The 17,277-nt window shown below is 36.3% G+C and overlaps 1 protein-coding gene across 2 annotated transcripts in view; it reads left to right on the top strand.

Moving 5' to 3' along the window:
• LOC126343865 (ran GTPase-activating protein 1) overlaps nucleotides 1-16,996 on the top strand; it is a 103,120-nt gene extending 86,124 nt beyond the window's left edge. For both annotated transcript variants that reach the window (XM_050001976.1, XM_050001974.1), the window contains 2 exons: nucleotides 16,114-16,238; nucleotides 16,352-16,996. In XM_050001976.1, the coding sequence (XP_049857933.1) occupies nucleotides 16,114-16,238; nucleotides 16,352-16,424 (198 nt within the window). In that variant the 3' untranslated portion in view covers nucleotides 16,425-16,996. The remainder of the gene's footprint in view (nucleotides 1-16,113; nucleotides 16,239-16,351) is intronic.
• The last annotated feature ends 281 nt before the right edge of the window (nucleotides 16,997-17,277 follow it).

The following is a 17,277-nucleotide window of genomic DNA, read 5'->3' as shown; positions in this document are numbered from 1 at the left end:
TGTGTTAGGGTTGTAGTATATTCCTAGATCCATCATTTAAAGCTTTGTTTTTGAAACTTTGTATGTAGGATTTCTCGGGGTACTATTTTGTGTATCTCCAAGTGTCTGCCAGCTCAGTTTCTTCTCCATTTCCATGATGCCCTTCTATAGGTCAAACAAACCTGTGACCGTTTGTTATGACCTTCTCTGTATACATTCAGTATTGCCTTTTAGTCCTATTTGAGTATGGGTCCCATACATTTGAGCAGTATTCTAGGATGGACTGCACACGTGATTTATAAGCAATTTCCTTTGTAGGATTGTTTTCCCCATTATCCTGCCAGTATACCGAAGTCTGTCACCAGTTTACTCATGACTCAGTGTAAGTGACCATTCAATTTCATATCCCCAGCAGTGTTACATTCAAGTATTTGTACGAATTGAACAATTCCAGCTGTGACTCATTGATATTATAGCCATAGAATACTATGTTTTTTTTTCATTTTGTGAAGTGCGCAATTTTGCATATCTGAACATTTAAAGCAAGTTGTCAGTCCTTGCACCACACTGAAATATTATCAAGATCTGACTGATTATTTGTACAGCTTCTTTCAGAAAATACTCCACTATGGAAGACTGCATCAATTGCGAAAAGTCTGAGCTTACTATTACTATTGTTCACATTGTCGTCAATATACAGCATGAACAACAAGGGCCACATCCCATTTCCCTGGAGTCCTCTGAAGTTACTTTAACTTCTGTTGTCTCCATCCAAATTAGCATGCTGTATCGTCCCCACCAAGAAATCCTCAATACAGTTTCAAATTTCACTTGATACCCCATGCAGTAGTACTGTTGATAATAAGCATAGATACGACACTGAGTCAAATGACTTTTGAAAATCGAGAAATGCCACCTTTACCTGACTGCTTTAATCCTGCCTGAAAGCTTACCCGACTACTTTAATCCTGCCTGAAAGCCATTTCCGTATGTCACTTCAGAAGAGTGCAAGCTGGGTTTCAAGTTATTGATTTTCTTTGGAATTGTTATTGATTTTTTTGGAATCCATGTTGGTTGGCATGGAAGAGGTCACTCTATTCAAAGTAGCTCATTGTGTTTGAACTTAGAATGTATTCTAAGATTCTACAACAAATGGATGCAAGAATATTTTATAATAGTTTTCTAGATCACTTCTGCTGTACTTCTAGTAGACAGGTCTGATCTGTGCTTTCTTCCAGCTACTGGGGACGATTTGTTGTTAGTGGTCTACAGTACATTGTAGTTAAGAGAGGAGTTTATTGACTGCAAATTCAGTATAGAATCTGAAAGAGATTCCATCATGCCCTAAAGTTTTCTTCAGTTTTAATGATTTGAGCTGTTTCTCAACACTATTGACATTAATATCTACTTCACTCATATTTGTAATGGTACAAGAATTAAGTTACGCACTTCAGCTTTTGCTCTGCTTCACTCAGTTTCAGTTCTTACCTCACCCATGAGTGATTGGACACTAATTTTGATGCCTCTAATAGTCTTTGCATGCAATGAGAAGTCAGAAAGAAACCCTTGGATAAGAGGTTATCCAAGGGTTGCTGTCACGAAAGTGGTTAGCACATCAGCCTAGTGAACAGGAGAACAGAGTTCAAATCCCAGCCTTGGTACAAATTTTCATTTGTTACTTCCGTCTACAAATTTACAAAATTTCTTGCTGTCTAAATATCATCCTTTCAATAAATTAATCGTATTTATTTGTTAGTGAACATGATTTTCACAGTTTGTTGGATTTTCTGGACACACAGTACTTCAAACACTTATTTAAAAATGTGTAATCTATGTGATTGTCTTTTCTAAATGCTATTTTCATAATAAATTTTAAGCTGTTATCCAACAACAGCGCTCTTTTTATAAGCCACTGTTGCATTCAGTTAGGCTCAGCATCAACTTCTACACGCTGCAAACCTCTGTGATGCACATGGCAGAGGGTAGATTTTGTTGTTCTGTGCATACTGCAATTAATTATTCTTGTGCTCACAAAACCTGTGAGAGTATCAAGAGGGGTTTTAGCATATTCCTAGAGTTGGTTCTTGAAATTTTGTAATGGAATGCCCTAGGATAAGGAACCAGAAGGATAACGGGTAAAAGTGAAACGGCTGGACCTCAATTAGATATCGCCCATTCCTGTAACAACAACAATAATGGCATTCATTATCAATTACTACAGTGTTAACACTCTGATATGACAACCTACTCACACGTATGTGAAAGCTTGCTTTATGGTAAAGAAGCAACCTTTTAGCAGTCAGTAAACACAATGAATAAGGAAAGTTCTTAGTCAAAGTGTTCAATGGTTTTTACCAAGTGGTAAGTAAAAAACCCTTAAAAAATATCATTAACAATAAATGCATAAGTCACAAGAACAGGTGCAGAAAAATTATTCGTAATTGTTAAATGCCAGAAGAAAAATTACTGACAATACAATATAGCCAAAATGACCATATTAAATTTATGTAAAGATGTGCCTGAAGATACTGAACTCAAATAAGAATACTTAAACAGGAAACTGGAAGAACAGCGGCATGGGCAGAAAGACCACACTGTTGAGGTTTCCTTTAATAATAGAAGTACATTAACCTTTTTGACACATGAACAAATGTGCATAGTTGGTGCACACAAGGACATCTAAAATGTAGCTCATAAATGTACTTCATTAAAACAGGTAATGACCATAATAAATACAGAATTTAAAAGTTTTTTTTAAAAAGGTATCTAGAAGAACTGTTTAAACTAATAAGATGAGTAAGCCCTTCCATAGCACACACTGAAATATAGACTGTAATTTTGCTGGTGTCTCATTAATGTATATTTTATATTTGTAAAAGGTTTTGGAGTGCACAGTAAGCTGCTAACAATGGAGGCCAGAGTAACAATCAATTATGTTGTGCCAGGCAAGCCCAAAGAACCAACAGCCACAAGGTTTACCCATCAAAATCGTGCATCAGCGATACAAGGAAGCCAGCAAGAACAGGTCACATAACGCCACATGCTGGTCATGCTCTGCTCTGTCTTCAAGAGTCTGCTCGTTCAGTTCTTTCAGCATCTTGTGACGCTCTACAATGGCTCAAACAAACCTGGTGCTACCCCACTCTTCATATATGTTCAGTATCCCTCGCTAGTCCTATTTGATATGGGTCCCACACGCGCGAGAAGTATTCTAGTATGTGTTCCACGAGTGATTTGTTAGCAATCTCCTTTTTAGGCTGATTGCATTTCCCAAGCATTTTACTAATGAATGGAAGTCTTCCACCTGCTTTACCTATGACTGAGCCTTTGTGATTATTCTGCTTCATATCTCTACAAATGTTACATTGAGATATTTGTATGAATTGACAGGTTCCTGCACAATTTTATATTTTTTGACATTGAAATGAAATTGTCAGTCTTTGGACCACCATGAAATCTTATCAAGATTTGACTCAATATTTATGCAGCTTTTTAAAGATGGTATTCTGTGTTATCAATAACTGCATCAGCTATGAAAAGTTTGGTCTTACTATTAATATTGTCTGAGATGCCATTAGTATACAACATGAAAAACAAGTTTTTCAACACACATCTGTGGGCCACAATCAAAGTTACTTCTGCATCTGTTGGTGACGCTCCATCCAAGATAACATGCTGCATCCTCCCTACAAAGAACTCCTTAATCCATTTACAAATTTCACTTATGTACCACGTACAATTGTACTTGTAATAATGGGCATAGAAGTGATACTGAGACAAATGCTTTTCAGAAATCAAGAATACTGGATCAATCTGACTGCCTTAATCCATTGCTTTCAGAATGTCGTGTGAGAAAAGTGCAAGTTGGGTTTCAGTTGATCAGTGTTGTAAGAACCCATACTGACTGGTATGTAGAAGGTCATTCTGTTCACAGTACCTCATTAAGTTTGAACTCTGAGTATGGTCTAAGATTCTACAACAAATAGATGTCAAAGATATTGGACAGCAGTTTTCTGGATCACTTCTGCTACTCTTCTTATAGACAGGTGTGACCTGTATTGTCTTCCAACTATTGAGCATAGTTTTTTTGTGTGAAAATCTATGGCGTTTTATGGTTAAAAGAGGGGTAAACTCGGCCACAAATTTGGTATCAAATCTAATCGCTATTCAATTAGGCTCATGGGCTTTGTTCTAGCAGTTTTAGCTGTTTCTCAACACTTCTTACACTATTATCTGTATCACTTATCTTTTCAAAGGTGCGAGACTTAAATGGGGCAATGTCCCTGGATTTTCATTTCTAAGGGAACATTTTCAACTTAAATTCAGTGTTAAACCTTTTACTTTACTACCAACAGTTCCAATTCCTGTCTGTTTCACGAGTGCCTGGACACTTAACTGTGCTACAGCTAAAATTACTTTTACATTTGACCAGAATTCCTTTAAGTTTTGAGAGAGATCCTTCAATGGCATTCCGCTACAGAAGCTGTTTAAGAATTCACGTATTGCTCTTTTAAAACCAGATGTGTTTCATTTAGCCTCTCCCTGTTTGTAACTCTATGCTTTGTTTTACATCTATTATGCAGTAACCCCTTGTTGCGTCAGAAGTTCTTTGCATTGATTATGTACCTTGGAGAGTCCTTCACTTCATGAACTGTTCTCCTATTACATATGTCTAGTGCATGGTCAACTGTTCACCTAAACCTAAGCACTCTGTTCTCCATGCCCCTCTTTAGAGCTAAATTGAGATACAACATCGGGCTTGTTATTTAATTTGTTGAACAGATAAATTCTTCTACTTGTTTTAGTTGCCATTTGCTCTATGTTAATGATAGTTTCAATAACTGTGTCATCGATAAGTTTCCCTGCGGGAAAAGATCAGGTCCATTTGTTGCTAGTAGATCCAATAGATTTCTATCAAGAGTGGACTTTCGAATAACCTATTCTAGGTGGTTCTCAGAGAACATGTTTAGTAATATGTTACAGTATGTTTTTAACACCCTTTACTTAAAAAACTTTAATTTTCCAGTTGATTGTTGGATGATTTATCTCCAACAATGATGACAAGTATGATTGAGGAACTTATGTGATAGTGAATTTAGGTTTCCTCTTAAGTTTTCGGTTGCATATGAAGGTGAGTCTGGTGGATGATAGAAGCACATGATTAAGAGTTTATGCCCACCCTCGATATTGAGTCTTGCCGAGACAATCTTGCATGCAATTGCAATTACTATCTCGGTTGACTTGAGTTTCTTGTCTGCTGAAATAAATACACCACAGTCATTTACCTTTAACTTACCCTGTTAATATAACTTAAATTTCAGGAACGGTTCAAATTAGGGCACTTTGGTGTCAGTGCTTTTGCATTTAGTCACTATGGTTTTTAATACTCTTGCCTGATTGTGCACTTCATTTTTTCTTATACTGACACTTGCAGTTCACCTACAGCTTTTGTTATGTAGACTGGTTGGAGAGTTGCCTGTTCTGAAAAACAATTCTGTGCACCCTGTGATAGCTGCGTAGCAGTTTCTAATGTGTAGTGGACACAAGGCCCATTTAGGGGGACCTTATAGTTCTTACGGATAACAGGCTTGCTGCAGTGGTAGCACTGGTTCCCATCATATCACTGAACATTGTTGGCAAGTGGAGAGCAGTCAGCCCTTTGAGGCCATTTGGGGGGCTACTTGATTGAGAAGTAGCAGTTCCAGTCACAAAGACTAACAACGGCTGGAAGAATGTTGTGCTTACCACATGCCCCTCTGTATCTGCATCCAGTTACGCCAATTGGCTATGGATGGCAGGGTGGCCCGGTGATACCATTACGCCTTCTGAGGCCTATTCAAATGGAATTTTATAGTTGGCCCAAGTCCAGGATGCCGTAGCCTAGCTTGTCACAGCACCTTTGAAGTCTCTGGTTAAAGCCTTCCACTCCACAAAGAATCTGTGGGCCACCGAAGTTTTACGGTCAGTGCTGCAAATGGTGAGCATTATTGAAACTCTATGAGCAAGGCTACTCCTATCAATCATGACACAGCACACACCCACTGCCCCAACAGATGAAGTGAGTCTCATTGGTCTTGTTTCATTTTCATTGAAAGACAGTACATCAAACTTGTTGATTAGGAGAATGGGTGTAACGTTTTCTTGTGGCACACAACCTGTGAAAATGTAAAATACAAGGGTGGTTTGAAAAGTTCTTGGAACGGAATAGAAAAAAAGTACTTACATCACTGAAACTTTTTTTTCTCCTTGTAGATTAATGCACTTGCTCCAAAGATGTTCCAGTGCCTTGATCCCATCTCGAAAATGAGTTTGCTCCAGGCCTGCAAAATAGTTGTCAACTCCAGCTCTCAATTCTTCATTTGAAGTAAATCTTTGTCCACCAAGAAAAATTTTTAGTTTTGGGAAGAGACGGAAGTCTGACGGAGCCATATCAGGTGGAATAAGTTGGGTGTGGCAACAATTCATACCTTAGTTCATGTAATTTTGCCATGTCAATGGCACATGTGCGGGTGTGCATTGTGTTGAAGGAAGATGACTTTCTTCCTTGCTAAACCTGGCCTTTTTTCACATATCTTTTGTTGCAATTTTTCCAGGAGGTTAGCATAGTATTCTCCAGTAATTGTTTGCTCAGTGGGGAGATAATGTACAAACCGAATCCTTTTCGCATCCCAGAACACTGACACCATGACCTTTCCCACCGAAGGAATTGTTTTTGCTTTCTTTGTTGATGGAGAATCGGCATGTTTCCATTACTTTGATTGTTGTTTTGTCTCTGGAGTATAGTAGTGCACCCAAGTTTCATCTGTGATCACATACCGGCACAAAAATTCTTCTTTGTTTCTCCTAAAATGGGTTAAACCTTGTTACGATATGTCCATTCTCGTGTGTTTCTGATCAAGCATAAAGTCGCAGCACCCACCTTGCAGATAATTTTTTCATTTCTAAATCTTCAGTTAAAATGTGATGTACTCTTTCAGATGACATTAGCAACCGCGAGCAATTTCATGCACCTTCAATTGGCAATCCTCCTTGATCATTTTGTGTACTTTTGCAATGATTTCTGGATTAGTGACAAATCTTGGCCGACCAATGTGTGGTTCATCATCTAAGCTCTCCTGACTAAATTGAAACTCATTTGTCCACTTGGCAACAGTTCAATATGAAGGAGCAGAGTCCACCAGTGTATTCTGCAAATTGGCATGAATGTCTTTTGCTTTCGTATCTGTCTTTATGAAGTACTTAATAACTGCTCGAATCTCAATTAACACTCCCCCCTCATATTCGCTAATCACTTCGTGGGCACAACAACAGAGCCACTTCACCACCACAGCCCTCTTTCAAGAGCACTGACGTGTAACGTGTTTACGGGCAGCAGTCTAATGAATAACATGTGAACAGCTCATTGAAACAGTGCTGACCTCTCCTGGTGATTCCGAGAACTTTTCAAACCATCCTCTTATATCATGACACATGCCAAAGTTTTGATGTAATCAACACAAAAACGTGTAACATATGGTCAAACCCGGTACAACATAACAGGCATGCATGGGTGGATACAAGCAGAAACAGACACATACAAGATGATACTACAAATGCCTGAAGTGTTAATTTTGCAACATGAAGTCACCAGCAATTAATTCTACTCACAATTGGAAAGCTCCTGGAAAAGATAAAATAGCAAATTTCTGGCTAAAGAACTTCACCTCAACACATTCACATCTAACTAAATTATTTAACAGTTACATTGCAGACCCATACACATTCCCTTGATACACTTACACATGGAATAACTTATATTAAATCTAAAGATCAAGCGGACACAGCAAACCCAGCTAAAATCGCCCCATAACGTGCCTACCAACAATATACAAAATATTAACTTCAGTCATTACACAGAAATTAATGACACATACAACACAGAACAAAATTATAAATGAAGAACAAAACGGCTGTTGCAAAGGAGCACGAGGACGTAAAGAGCAACTGATAATAGATGCAGAGGTGACATATCAAGCTAAAAATAAACAAAGGTCGCTACTCTATGCATACATTGATTACCAAAAAGCTTTTGATAGTGTAACCCACTCATGATTACTACAAATATTGGAAATATACCAAGTAGATCCTAAACTGATACAGTTCCTAAACATAGTAATGAAAAATTGGAAAACCACACTTAATATCCAAACAAATTCAAATAATATCACATCACAGCCAATACAGATTAAGCATGGAATATACCAAGGAGACTCATTAAGTCCTTTCTGGCTCTGCCATGCTCTGAACCCACTACCCAACATGCTAAATAATACAAATTATGCATACAATATTACTGGAACATACCAACACAAAATCACACATTTACTATACATGGATGATCTAAATCTACTGACAGCGACAACTCAACCAATTACTAAAGATAACAGAAGTATTCAGCAGTGATATAAATATGGCTTTTGGAACAGACGAAAGTAAGAAAAATAGCATAGTCAAGAGAAAACGCACTAAACAAGAAGATTACATATTGGATAACCACAGCGACTGCATAGAAGCGATGGAAAAAACAATGCCTATAAGTATCTAGGATACAGACAAAAAATAGGAATAGATAATACAAATATTAAAGAAGAACTAAAAGAAAAATATAGACAAAGACTAACAAAAATACTGAAAACAGAATTGGCAGCAAGAAACAAGACAAAAACTATAAGTACTTATGCTATACCAATATTGACCTACTCATTTGGAGTAGCGAAATGGAGTAACACAGAACTAGAAGCACTCAATACACTTACACGATCACAATACCACAAATATAGAATACATCACATGCATTCAGCAACACAAAGATTCACATTAAGCAGAAAGGAAGGAGGGAGGGGATTTATCGACATAAAAAACCTACATTATGGACAGGTAGACAATTTAAGAAAATTCTTTCCAGAACGAGCAGAAACTAGCAAAATACACAAAGCAATCACTCATATAAATACATCGGCTACACCACTGCAATTTCATAACTACTTCTACAACCCTTTAGATCATGTAACATCAACAGATACGAAGAAAGTAAATTGGAAAAAGAAAACACTACATGGCAAACACCGGTATCATCCAACACAGCCACACATCCATCAAGACGCATCTAACACATGGCTAAGAAAAGGCAATACATGCAGTGAGACGGAAGGATTCATGATTGTAATACAGGATCAAACAATAAACACCAGATATTACAGCAAGCATATTATTAAAGATCCCAATACCACAACAGATAAATGCAGACTTTGCAAACAACAAATAGAAACAGTAGATCACATCACAAGCAGATGTACAATACTAGCAAATACAGAATACCCCAGAAGACATGGCAATGTAGTAAAAATAATACAACAACAACTTGCCATACAGCATAAACTAATAAAACAACACGTTCCCACATACACGTATGCACCACAAAATGTACTGGAGAATGATGAATACAAATTATACTGGAACAGAAACATTATAACAGATAAAACACCACCACATAACAAACCTGACATCATACTCACCAATAAGAAGAAGAAATTAACACAACTATCGAAATATCCATACTCAATACAACAAATATACAGAAGAAAACAGGAGACAAAATTGATAAATACATTCAACTGGCTGAGGAAGACAAGGACATGTGGCATCAGAATAAAGTTGACATTATACCAATTATACTATCAACTAAAGGAGTCATACCACACAATATCCACCAGTACATCAACGCAATACAGGTACATCCAAACGTATATATACAACTACAGAAATCTGTAATTATTGATACATGTTCAGTTACCCGAAAGTTCCTAAATGCAATGTAACATATACCGTACTGTTAAAAGGAAGTCGAGCTTGATCAAGGTCCGCGTCACTTTCCATTTTTAACCAGACATAATGTCTGAGAAAGGAAAGAAATAATAATAATAATAATAATAATAACAATTGTCATTATATTATTAATATAATAATTTTAAAGAAATTCCATCCTCTTGCGCTTCATGTGCTACTGTGCTCGTCTTTACTTTGTTCGTCCACAAAATGAGAATATGTATGAGTATGTTACAACTAAGTAAGATAATAGATGACTAATTTCAGTTCATATCAGGTAATCGATAAAAAATTAGAGATGAAATCAATGTATATGTTTAGTTGCTATAATGAGGTCAGAAGACTACACAACAATGTGAGATATAGATTACCTTCATCGGTAAAAGTCCTCGTTCCAATCTCCTGTTCCTCCCCTACACCCAACATGGCTTCTTCTAAGTCTTGTGAATGGAGGTGGTTTACATTCTCACAAACTGTATCACAGTTGATGCAGCACTTTGAGCAATGCAGGCTTGTTTTTCAGCTTCTACAAGAGTATCCATAACACCTATTTTGTATTTTCATGTCATATATGTCAGAATAACATCAGGTGCTAGTGACTGAAGCATAGCTGTTGGAACCAAGTGATACTTGGACCTCGTCCAACCACATTCTTTGGGATTTTTGTTTTTGCTCAGCCACTTTGTTGTATCTGATGGAACACTCGGAGAATATGCTGGCAAGCTGCACCTCAGTTGGTGGTAGAGAAGCAATGTTAGCAATTGTTCTTTGCCCCATTTCTGGGCTGAAGTTATGGTGGGATTTCAAAAATTTGGATTCAGCACCCTCTAAAACAAACATAAAGCTTTCTACAAAACTTTCCACTATTTGGTCTCTCTGAGCACCATTTGACTAGGCCGTTGAATAGTCAAAATGCAGTCACTGCAGTCAGTAGCCACTTACTCATTTTAAAAAGTGAAAAAGTATTGTTCTGTACACAAAATTATGTCTATAATATGCACTGATTACACTGAACAACAAATTTGAGGTGAAAGAGTGTAAATTGCATGATTTTGAGTTAGTTACTATATATTTATTTCAGTATAAAAATATAAAAAAATCATCTTCATAAATATTTAGCTCTAGTTTTTTTTAAATAATTACATTTTTGTATAAATAATTCACTAACTAAATAATACATTCATGTTCCAAGATTCAGCATAAGAAATTTTAAGTAAATAATTACTTGAATTATGTTATGTATTGTGCATTGATAAATTTCAGTTCCATTCTGGAAGTACAAAAGTAAAATATCAAGAAAAATGAAGATAATATTACATGAATAAAAATACTTTGTAAATCTACTTTGTACCTGAACTACGTAAAGTAAAAAAGAAAATATATACACTAACTGGTCACAAATGTATATAAAGGATTACAAATGTTAAATACCCATATGTACAGTCTGTACAATTGCATATTTTGTTCAGAGATAAATTCAGAAACTGAACATTTTCGCTTGGCTTGACGTTTTTACACATGCTATGGAACATCCCTTTTGACAGTCCAGCAGTAATCTGCTAAAATAATAGGGCCCCACTTTCGAGCATACCTCTTCCCAAATGTGGCAAAATCTTGATTAAATCGCTCCCCATGTTAATCATTCACTGCACCACAATCTTTGAGGAAGAAGTCAAGATGACTATGTAAGAAATGCATTTTCAGTGACATGTTACAACCAAGTTTTTCATAAGATGACAACATGGTATCTACAGTCTCCTTGTAATTTATTGCTTGTTTGCCCCCTAAGAACAGTAAACAGACTGTCTTAAAACATTCCCATGCACGCTTCTCATCATCTTATATGATTCCATCAAAAGTATGGTCTCCAAACAGCTCTCAAATCTGTGGGCCTACAAAGATACCCTCCTTTACTTTGGCATCACTTAATTAAGGGAATTTTTGCCTAAGAACTTAAATGTGTCACCGTCTTTGTTCATTCCCTTAAAAGCTTTTCATGAGACCCAACTTGATGTGCAAGGATGGGAGCAGAATCTTTTTAGGGTCTACTAGAGGTTCACTCTTAATGTTCTTTATACCAGGTTGAAGAGATTTTCTGGTGAGCCATTCATGTTTACTATAATGAGATGCACGAGCACAGCTATCCCATTCACAGAGAAAGCAGCAATATTTAGTACATACCTAACAGAGTGCAACCAGTTTCAAGTCTCCACAAATTTGCCATTGAGAGTCATTATACTTGATGGCTTCTTGTAAAATTTTCATGTTTTCGTATGACTCTTTCATATGCACACTATGCCCTACTGGAATAGAAGGAATCTCATTACCAATATGTAAAAGAAATGCTTTTAAGCTCAACTTTGATGAATCAATGAAGTGTCTCCGCTCATCACAGTTGTAATTAATTCTGAGAGCCTTCATTCGACCATTCGCCAAAACTATCTTAAGAGTTAAAAAAAAAAAAAAAAAAAAAAAAAAAAAAAAAAAAAAAAAAAATTAGTGAACTGTTGCTCTCTTCTACAGTAGAATGAAACATTTACATTGCTTTCCAGAAAATTGCACTGCTACAATCTTGATGCTAAAATCTCAGCCTTAGCTTTGGAGAGCTCCAAATCTCTAATGATATAACTTAACTCATTTGGAGACAATTTTTGTGGAGCATCAGTTGATATATTTGAAAGAAACTCTGGATCTTGTGATGTGCATGGTTGAGGACATTCAGAATCCCCATCAGAAGTAATCTCATACTCTTATCGGTGGTTCAGGTTTTGCATGTATGGTAGGAGGAACCATACAAAAGTAGCAGTCACTGATGTGGTTGGTTGGCTCATGCCCAGATCATGGGCACTGTAAAGGGCACTGAACGTCCTTTCCCATGCATCAAATTCCTGAGGTTGCTGGCACAAGTGTTGCAGATCACGTGTGGAGCCCAGGGTTTATCCTGACCACCTATTTTGCACCCAAAATAACAACTATGAGCTTTTTTTAAGCAGTGGGGTTATTTGCTGTTTTTGTGAAGCAAATATCACTTTTCCACACACATAACAAAATGTGTCAGCACTGTTAACACAAACTCGTTACATTTTTGTTCACTTCAGTAGCAATCAACTTGAGCAACTGGTAGTTAATATTGAAACAAGTGTGCAAAATTTATTACATGCATTAATAAAGTCACTGAAGTTGAAGAGAAGGGAGACAAAAAGATCACTAAAATTGGTATCAGAGTGTTTATATGCAAAACATAGCACACGAGTAAGACCAGGGACAATAATATAATCCATTGTAACTAGTTATTATGAATTTGACAAATCATTATAATATTTGGTTTTAAACTCAAGATAAAAATCTGTGTATGATTATCTCACCGTAATGAAACAGTGTAAAATGAAAACTAGAGCTAATTTTGAATTGTCTTTGTGATATTCGCGATCAACACTTTAGTATTTATAGGAATTGGCTATTTTCATTCGATTTACATTTTCATTGTTGCACAGTATTATGGACACCGCCAGAAAGAAATTTAATGACATGCGAGGTGGAATAATTGTGTGTGTCAACGCAAGAGAGGTGGGAGTGACTGAGTGAGGAGTGTCATTTTGTAGATTTACTCATCAGTGTGACAATGTTTTTAGCCCATTTATCTCCATTTTTTTTAATAGATGTAAGGGCACTAATAACCTCACTGTAGAGCACCTGTAAAATCCAAACATAACAGCACACACACGACACAGCGTAATGCAGTGGTAGTATTTGCCTAAAAAAATATTTCCTGAAGCATACCATCACAAACAGCCTGTAGAACACCCCTATTATTGCTGTTTTGGAAGTTAGGTTAAAAGTGTTATAACTTTTAATGTTCACCTTATAAGCTGAGGCTGAAAATGTGCTGTAACTTATTAAACATAAAAGAAAAACCACTTGGCAAAAAATTACACGTGAGTGACTGGTACCACTATAACAAACTAAATTCATTTTGCAGTCAGGGCTGCTGTGTTACCTAATATGGTTGAAAGAGTTAGAAAATTACATTATGGAAAATGATCACTGTGATACATTATTCTTTTATCAGCATTAGTCCCAAATTAAAAAGTGAAGGGAAATAAACACACTGCTAGGAAGGCTAGTGTGGCACAACCTGATATGATATTTAGTGACATAATTAATCTTCAGCCAGTATTGAGACCGCTGCATAAATGTTGATCAGTTTTGAACATTAAAGTTGTTCCCTTCTTAACCAGTTCCTGCACTGACAACCTCATCATTGGGGTCCCTAAACATGCTACCCTCTTCTCCCCTACACACACACACACACACACACACACACACACACACACACACACACCAAGTGCACTTAATGGAATCTGGATTTGGGACTTTCCAAAATTGGTTCTTTATGACTGTCTTCCTCCTTACTTAGCAAATGAATCTGATAATGTAACAATGTTGCATTGTATTTCTCCCCTAATAATGTGGATGGTAATATCAGACAATACACTTTGTTTACTGTGGTGTGAAAGTGGTGCTTTATTTTGCTTTCTAATCACAAACAATTCTCAAATGCGAGATTCAAAATTTCATCAGATGAAACCCAAAAGATCACTGCAATGGTAAATTTTGTGCTGTGTGTAAAATAAACATTGGCATTGTCCAAAGTACTCATTCATATAAAATAGTAAATGAATAGTGGAAGAAAATTGTTTCTTTTCAGATATTTCATTAACTGGTGAAGATATGAGAAAGCTGTTGTGGTTTGTACAGATTAGAGTAAGATCATATAGTACTGCACTGCATAGTGGAAGAAAGATGACCTATTCATGTAGAAATCTGTTTGGTTAACAGAGAAGAGACAGGAGTGCCTAATTTTCAGTGCAAGATTCAAGGAGGAATTTAAGTAGTAAAATGCCTTGTTAGCATGATTTGCCAGAATTGCATACATATTAAGGAATAATAAGGTTTGAAGATAACTACATGATGTGGTTGGTATGATATGCATGCCCCGTGCTGTCATATTCATTTTTAAACAATAGTGTGTGTTCAGTTAAAGTTAAGGCAAGAAAACCATTGACACCTGCTACCAGAGCCAAACATTCTTCCTGGCAACATTTTTTGGCATTTATTGCAAAGTGCTACCAAAGTTTCTCTGACTGGAAATATAAATTTTGGGAACAATATCAACTGAATGTGTTTGCAATTGTGCTTGTATTCATAGGGCTTTGGTTTTTCTTCCACTCACAATAATACAGTGGTGCCTAATGAGATTAGGCAGAATAATGTTGTGGCTGGGAATGCAATGAATGAAGTAATTTTTTGTTCCATGCAAATTGTGAGACTTTTTAACATCTCCTAATAAGGCATGGAGAAGAACCAGAAAAATTACAGATTGAAGTTTCAGGCTGTTAGCATGGGCTGGAATCAGTCTTGTACTGGTAGATTCCCACGTTCTCTAAAGTGACTCATTGACATTGCTAATGGATGGAGTGGGGGTCGTGGCACTTTATTATCAGGCAGACATGTATCACTGGTGATCCATTTCTTTTTAATCAATATTATTTGTATTTGTACAACATTTTAAATGATATCGTGGAATATGAAGGTATATCAAATCTCATGGCTCAAACGCAAAATTAAAATTGCACAAAGTGTGCTTGGGCTATGCATCAGATACACGAGGAAGTTTCTGTTGTGGAAGAGAACCAGTTTCTCCAGAGAATTTTGCATAGGATCAAGTGAAGTTCTGGTGGCAGCTGTAAATGGTCATACTTCATGCCAGATAGTTGTGACAGCCGGTACATTGACACAAAAAATTCTCCTCCTTCAAGGGGTGTAATTTCTAGTACTGCTCACAGAAACTTTTAAAACAGAACACAGCAATTTTAACTTTTGGAATAGAAGTGTTTCCCCCCCCCCCTCCCCTTTCCTTCTGAGATGAAAGTGGAATTGTCGTGAACATGTATTCAGGCCTCATAGGAGGAACCAACCTTTTCTTAAGGGAGGGAAGCAAAGATACTTCTTTCTGTTGTAAGTGTTCTTGGTAGCAATACTGGGAGTTGCAACTCTTGATGATAAGTATCGGCCAGTCTTTCTGGAATAATTTACTGTTACCAGGCTACTGTGTGTAACTGTTCAGCGTGTAGCCTGAGAAGTCAAAATTTGCCATAGAGAGATACCAGTTCGCACAGGTGAATGGCATGCATTATGCTGAGACAAAGACCCCACTAGTACACATTTTAATTTCTGTTATAAAAATTTGGTGTTCTTTCTTATTTTCAGAGTGAAGACAAAAACTTAAAGCCACCTCAGAATGTAGAAGGTTGTTTGTTAGCTCTTGATTATGTGGTTAAACAGGATTATTTTCCACAAAGTACAAAGGACACACTTATGGTCTTCCTTGACAGGTAAACTACTTGTGGGTTTTGATTTTTTTTTTATCTGAAATGATCATAATTTACTTTTAAAGCCACTAATTTTTTTTTAGTTCAATTGTAAAACAACTAATTTGTTTCCACAGAGCAACAAGAATCCAAGTAAATTCCTCAACAAAACAGAGATTACTGAGCAATCTGCAGCAAAGAAAAATGTGACATAACGAATTTTTAAAAACTTTTACTTGCCAGAGCTACTGAGTTCCTGACAGTGTTTCATTATGAATGATACAGTTGTGGAACTGACATTTTCATTTATTTGTATTTCTGTGATAATGGCTCCAGTGTGTGATTGATATACACTTCCATAAAAACTAGTAGATTCAACTTGGGACTAAGTTGGTTGTTTGGAACAGCAGTGATAAATCTTGGCATGTCATAACTTATTGCAGGTGATATATCACCAAAAGACAGACCATTGTCCTACAAAAAGGTGTTTGATTGAATCTGTTACTAAAGTAAACGATGTATCTTACTTTTGTAAACAATGTGAAGTTGGTACAAGACATAAATGATTATTCTATTTCCAATCATGTTAAATAGTGTAAGTTGTTAGCAGCAGAGAGAGTTTAAGGAAAGAGCCGAACTGCTTTAATAATTAAATTTTTAAAGTAAGTGACAACTACAGTATTTCCTGTTCTTGTCTGGTGTTTTTGTATTACTCTGTGAATGATGATGTAAAATGTCACACCTATTTTATATCATAAAAACAAAAAATCAGCTTTCAAAATTTGCAGTTTTCTTCTCCTCATGTTTTTGTAATTTTTTTACTTGATAATGGGTGGAAAATATCACTTATTGTTGGTTAATTAAATTTTCTAGTCATTTCAAGGTGATATATCATCGTAATATTTTTATGCTTGTAAAATTAGCATGTGATCTATAAAAGAAATACAGTAGAAATGTTGTTTTTAAAAATCAGTGTAGTATCACCTTTGCTCTGTAATCAGAAAAAGAACTTTACCATTCTTGGGTAATTAAGATTTACACTTTTTTGGTAGGTGCAACAATA

The sequence above is a fragment of the Schistocerca gregaria genome, chromosome 1 (assembly GCF_023897955.1).
Source record: "Schistocerca gregaria isolate iqSchGreg1 chromosome 1, iqSchGreg1.2, whole genome shotgun sequence".
Taxonomy (NCBI): Eukaryota; Metazoa; Arthropoda; class Insecta; order Orthoptera; family Acrididae; genus Schistocerca; species Schistocerca gregaria.
The sequence above is the reverse complement of the archived record's forward strand: the minus strand, read 5'-3'. Positions and strand labels throughout refer to the sequence as shown.